This window comes from Ostrea edulis, chromosome 5 (genome assembly GCF_947568905.1).
Source record: "Ostrea edulis chromosome 5, xbOstEdul1.1, whole genome shotgun sequence".
NCBI classification, from domain to species: domain Eukaryota; kingdom Metazoa; phylum Mollusca; class Bivalvia; order Ostreida; family Ostreidae; genus Ostrea; species Ostrea edulis.
The window spans coordinates 16,531,590-16,538,612 of NC_079168.1; the positions used below are offsets into that span (position 1 = coordinate 16,531,590).

General features: G+C 31.1%; 1 protein-coding gene across 1 annotated transcript in view; it reads right to left on the bottom strand.

Annotated features, from left to right (window-relative positions):
* The window catches only part of LOC125651305 (uncharacterized), a 167,723-nt gene extending 167,386 nt beyond the window's left edge, over window positions 1-337 (bottom strand). Inside the window, 1 exon segment of the mRNA XM_056166812.1 lies at window positions 127-337. Coding sequence (XP_056022787.1) covers window positions 127-291 — 165 coding nt within the window. The 5' untranslated portion in view covers window positions 292-337.
* Window positions 338-7,023: the final 6,686 nt, after the last annotated feature.

Here is a 7,023-nt window from a genome sequence, read left to right on the forward strand (position 1 = left end):
GCGAAAATTAATTTTTCGAATACCTGCATGTGATTAAACCCAGAACAATCAGAAAAATATCTCCTAAAGATGTAAAGAAACCATAGTGAATGCTGATTTGAAGTATGAACAACATTTTATTCTCACCTTTGCTTTGACGACGAACTTCCCCAGGTCTTTGACGGTAGAGTGGCCCTCAAAGCTGTATACGTACTCATAACCCGGTTTGAAGTTGATGAATTTTGACTGGACTTCCAACGCTATTGAAAAAAACAGCAAAATTTTTAAATACATAGTTTTAGAGGTGCCCATATTTTGAGCACCTTCTACCTTTCGTGCTCTGATATCGCTTAGCTTTAAATCCATAGCATACCCAACCTACATATTTAAATGCCTCCACCTACGTCATTCGTCTCCTTTGGTTAGGGTTTGAAAATTACGTTTTCTTCGTTAAAAATGTTGGATAAAAAAAGTAATTATTTCTATAGATTTTATCACTATCTCTCGTTTCTTATTTATTAAGTAAGTCTAGATTTATAAGACAATCAGAACTCAATCAAATGGTGGGTATAAAGTTGTACTAAAAGTAATAAAACTGAATATTTTCTTTTAAGAAACAATTACTATATATTGCAGTGTATTTTATAATGAAACATAAAGTGTATCAATCACTTAATTTTAAAAGTTTTTTTTTTTTCATTTTGCAACCTGATAAGGAAGTTATGAAATACCCAAGACCTTTAGAATTTGATTGTGAAAGGAAAGAATACTCTCTCTCTCTCTCTCTCTCTCTCTCTCTCTATATATATATATATATATATATATATTCTTGAAAAAAAATTAAGAAAACTTAATTTAAAATTTACATATCGCAACACAGTATTAGAAAAACAAATCTGATGTTTTTAAATTTTTAATGCGGAGAACGCATGTCCAAACGGTGATGACATATTTAAATCGTCGGATCGCTTATCATTACTGAGTAGTATATGGAATATGTCAAACATCGCGTTTGTTCTCGTTCTCGGCTTCTTCATACAGTCTACGTTTTCATGGCCTTGGTATATAGACTATCTACTTCAAGAAGGCCGGTAAGGAAAAATTCTCTATATCATTATTTTTCTTTTCTTTGCAGGAATGATATGGAAACTTTCGTTTGAAACAGATTTTTATGAATATATTTTTTAGTCCTCATGTCGTGAAATACTCTTACCGAACGAAAACAACTTACCATGAGAGATGTGGATTTTGGAATTTTTGGGGAAGATGCACGAGATACAGGTTTGAGTTTAAGTTCACTAATTGAAACGGAGAAATGAATTTCAGCATTTTCGTAGAGGTAGTAATGTGCTCGAGAATAATTGTGTAACGTCCCATACCAGGATTTTCTTTCATTGAATGATCTCAAATTTCTAGTCATATGTACTAGTACCAGTATTTTTGGTAAAATACCAATGACGAACTTTTGTACATATGTTACTAATTTAAATCGGTAAAGTTGGCTACTAGTAACCAGCTACTAGTAACTGGCTGCTTAAAAAGAGAAAAGTTGGCTACTAGTAGCCAGCTACTTGAACCAGGGAAAGTTAGCTACTAGTAGCCAGTTACTAGTAGCCAGCTACTAAAAGTAAGAAAAGTTAGCTACTCGTAGCCAGCTACTACAAAATATAAAAGTTATAATTACTGACAGCCCGCTACCAGATAAAGGTTAATGAGTTTGAAAATTATTATCTATCAGATTTATTTCTAAAGAGGACGAGGAGTCCTATGAAATTTCATGCTCAATTATCCCCAATTACATAACGTTGCAATGCAAAATACGAATAAACTTTTTCAACTGAGTGTTTACTTTAAAAGTGATACGGATTGAATTATTTGATATACCATCCATTTTGAGATATCGGCTTCTTTTACAATTTGATTCGAGTTACCCTGAAATTTCAACATAAGTGTGAATACCGTAAGAAACTTTATGTTTGACTTTATGTTTGTATTAGATATCTTACGAATTTACGACTATACATATGGCAAGAAGTGATAGATGGTGTTTCGGTACGCCAAGAATTTTCAGATATCGTTCTTTAGGAAATCAGTTACATTTTGATTATCGGTACAATGAAATTTCAAGATCCGTGTGAATACCATAAAGAACTCCGTGTTTATATCATATATTTAACTAACTTACAACGATACGTATGGCGAGTAGTGATATTGGGTATCGTGATATGTCATCAATTTTCAGATATCACACTTGAAGAAGTCAGCTACATATACCTTTCGATGGCAGGTAAACTGAAATTTCAAGTTTTCGCAAATATCTTAAGGAACCCTGAGTTTGTATTAGATATCTGACTAATTTACAATTATCAAAGTGAAGAAGAGTGATATTAGGTATCTTGACATGCCATAAATTCTCAGATATTATGCTTAAGAAAGTCAGCTACTTATACCTTTTGATTGCAGGTAACCTGAAATTTCAAGTTTTTAGAAAATATTTTAAGGAACTTCGTCTTTGTTTTAAATATCTGGTTAATTTACCAATGCATATATGACAAAATCTGATATTAGGTATCTTGATATCCCATCAATTTTTAGATATCACGCTTAAGGAAGTCAGCTACTTATACCTTTTGATTCCAGGTGACCTGAAATTTCAAGTTTTTCATAAATATCTTAAAAAACTCCTTGTTTGTATTAGATATCTGATTAATATACAACTATCCATGTGAAGTGGAATAGTATTAGGTATCTTGATATGCCTTCAATTTTCCGATATCAACCTTAAGGAAGTCAGATACTTATACCTTTTGATTGCAGGTAACCTGAAATTTCAAGTTTTTCATAAATATCTTAAAGAACTCCTTGTTTGTATTAGCTATGTGATTAATTTACAACTATCCATCTGAAGTGGAATGGTATTAGGTATCTTGATATGCCATCAATTTTTAGATATCACCCTTAAGGAAGTCAGCTACTTATACCTTTTGATTGCAGGTAACCTGAAATTTCAAGTTTTTCGTAAATATCTTAAAGAACTCCTTGTTTGTATTTGATATCTGACTAATTTACAACTATCCATGTGAAGTGGAATGGTATTAGGTATCTTGATATGCAATCAATTTTCAGATATCACCCTTAAGGAAGTCAGCTACTTATACCTTTTGATTACAGGTAAACTGAAATTTCAAGTTTTATTAAATATTTTAAGGAACTCCGTGTTTGTTTTAGATATCTGATTAATTTCTTAATCCACATATTACAAGATGTGCTATTAGGCATCTTGATATGCCATCAATTTTCAGATATCGCCCTTAATAAAGTCAGCTACTTATACCTTTTCATTCCTAGTAATCTAAAATTTCACGTTTTCCGTACATATCTTAAGGAACTCTGCTTTTGTACTAAATATTTCATTCATTTACAATCTCACATATGATAAGGAGTGATATTAAGTATCTTAATATGCCATCAATTTTCAGATATCACTAGTAAGGAAGTCAGCTACTTAAAGCATTTGATTCCTGACAACCTAAAATTTCAAGTTTTTCATAAATATCTTAAGGATCTCCTTGTTTGTATTATATATCTGACTAATTTACAACTATCCATCTGAAGTGGAGTGATATTAGGTATCTTGATATGCCATCAAATTTTAGATATCACGCTTAAGAAAGTCAGCTACTTATACCTTTTGATTGCAAGTAACCTGAAAATTAAAGTTTTTAGAAAATATTTTAAGGAGCTCCGTGTTTGTTTTAGATATCTGATTAATTTACCAATGCACACATGACAAGATGTGTTATTAGGTATCTTGATATGCCACCAATTTTCAGATATCACGTTTAAGGAAATCAGCTACTTATACCTTTTGATTTCAAGTAATCTGAAATTTCACATTTTTCATAAATATCTTAAGGAACTCTGTGTTTGTATTAGATATCTGACTAATTTACAAATATCTACGTGAAGAGGAATATTAGGTATATTTGTATGCCATCAATTTTCAGATATCAACCATAAGGATGTCAGCTACTTATACCTTTTGATTCCATGTAGCCTAAAATTTCAGGCTTTTCGCAAATATCTTAAGGAACTCTGTCTTTGTATTATAAATCGCATTAATCTACCATCTTACATACCACAAGGAGTTATATAAAATATCTTAATATGCCACCAATTTTCAAATATCACGCTTAAGGAAGTCAGCTACTTATACCTTTTGATTCCAAGAAGCTTAAAATTTAAAGCTTTTAGCAAATATTTTAAGGAACTATGTGTTTGTATTAGATATCGTATTAATTTACTAGTGCACATATGACAAGGAGTTATATTAAGTATCTTGATATGCCATCAATTTTGAAATATCACGCTTAAGGAAATCGACTACTTATACCTTTTGATTGCAGGTAACCTAAAATTTCAAGTTTTACGTAAATATCTTAAGGTACTCTGCGTTTGTATTCGATATCTGACTAAGTTCCAACTATCCACATGAAGAGGAGTGATATTAGGGATCTTGATATGCCATCAATTTTCAGATATCACCCTTTAGGAAGTCAGCTACTTACCCGGTATACCTTTTGATTCCTCGACACCTGAAATTTCAAGTTTTCATAAATATCTTAAGTAACTCTGCTTTTGTATTAGATATCTGACTAACTTCCAACTATCCACATGAAGAGGAGTGATATTAGGTATCTTGATATACAATTAATTTTCAGATATCACCCTTAAGGAAGTCAGCTACTTATACTTTTTGATTCTAATTAACCTGAAATTTGAAGTTTTCCGTAAATATCTTGAGGAACTCTGCGTTTGTATTAGATATCTGACTAACTTACAGCCCTCCACGTGAAGAGGAGTGATATTATGTATCTTGATACCTATTATCATACCTCTTCACGTGGATAGTAGTTTACTAGTCAGATATCTAACAGAAAGACAGAGTTCCTTAAGCTATATGCAAAACACTAAATTTCAGGATGTCTGGAATCAAATGGTATAAGTAGCTGACTTCCTTAAACGTGATATCTGAAAATTGATGGCAAATCAAAATACCTAATATCACATCTTGTCATGTGTGAATTGGTAAATTAATCAGATATCTAAAACAAACACGGAGATCCTTAAAATATTTTCTAAAAACTTTAATTTTCAGGTTACCTGCAATCAAAAGGTATAAGTAGCTGACTTCCTTAAGCGGAATATCTGAAAATTAATGGCATATCAAGATACCTAGTACCACTCCACTTCACATGGATAGTTGTAAACTAGTCAGATATCTAATATAAACACAGAGTTCTTTAAGATATTTATGAAAAACTTGAAATTTCAGGATACCAGGAATCAAAATGTATAAGTGGCTGACTTCCTTAAGCGTGATATCTGGAAATTTATGGCATGGCAAGATACCTAATATCACTCTTCTTCACTTTGATAATTGTAAATTAGTCAGATATCTAATACAAACTCAGAGTTCCTTAAAATATTGGTCGAAAACTTGAAATTTCAGGTTACTTGCAATCAAAAGGTATAAGTAGCTGACTTCCTTAAAGGTGATATCTGAAAATTGATGGCATATCAAGATACCTAATACCATTCCACTTCACATGGATAGTTGTAAATTAGTCAGATATCTAATACAAACAAGGAGTTCTTTAAAGTGACTGACTCACGATTTTTCCCAAAATTTTGTTTTTCACTTTTAATGACCAAAGTCTACTGTCTAATGTGTTCAAATAATTTCACATAAAAATGAAGGTTATACATTATCACAGAAGCTCATTTTAGAGAGTTCATTATTTGTTTTGTAAACAAAGATTGCGGTATGTTATTGTTTACGAAATTTTCAGAAGAAATGGATATCGATCTAAGTTTATTATATCTATTACATTTCAAATATTCTCCGGGTAAAATGTGTCATCTAAAAGTTAAAATTTGTGATTATGCAAAATTAAGATGCTTTATACTACAAAATTTATATTTCACTGGTTTGTTTGTTTACATAAAAAGACTCGAATCTTTGTTTTCATAACACAGATTTAAGGCTAAAATATTGCTTTTATTCTTGCATTCAGTAGGTCAAAATATTGTCTGACAACATTAAATGAGTTATATTTTTAATGTTTCACTTCAAAAATAAAAAAATATTTTGTTCAAAAATCGTGAACCAGTCCCTTTAAGATATTTATGAAAAACTTGAAATTTCAGGTTACCTGCAATCAAAAGTTATAAGTAGCTGACTTTGTTAAGTATGATATCCGAAAATTGTTGTCATATCAAGATACCTAATATCACACCTCTTCACGTGGGTAGTGTAAATTAGTCAGATATCTAATACAAATACAGAGTTCTTTAAGATATTTATGAAAAACTTGAAATTTCAGGTTACCAGGAATCAAAAGGTATAAGTAGCTGACTTCCTTAAGCGTGATATCTAAAAATTGATGGCATATCAAGATACCTAATACCATTCCACTTCACATGGATAGTTGTAAATTAGTCAGATATCTAATACAAACCAGGAGTTCTTTAAGATATTTATGAAAAACTTGAAATTTCAGATTACCAAGAATCAAAAGGTATAAGTAGCTGACTTCCTTAAGCGTGATATCTAAAAATTGATGGCATATCAAGATACCTGATATCAGATTTTGTCATATGTGCATTGGTAAATTAATCAGATATTCAAAACAAAGACGGGAGTTCCTTAAAATATTTTCCAAAAACGTTAATTTTCAGGTTACCTGCAATCAAAAGGTATAAGTAGCTGACTTCCTTAAGCGGAATATCTGAAAATTAATGGCATATCAAGATACCTAGTACCACTCCACTTCACATGGATAGTTGTAAACTAGTCAGATATCTAATACAAACACGGAATTCTTTAAGATATTTATGAAAAACTTGAAATTTCAGGTTACCAGGAATCAAAAAGTATAAGTAGCTGACTTCCTTAAGCGTGATATCTGGAAATTTATGGCATGTCAAGATATCTAATATCACCTTTCTTCACTTTAATAATTGTAAATTAGTCAGATATCT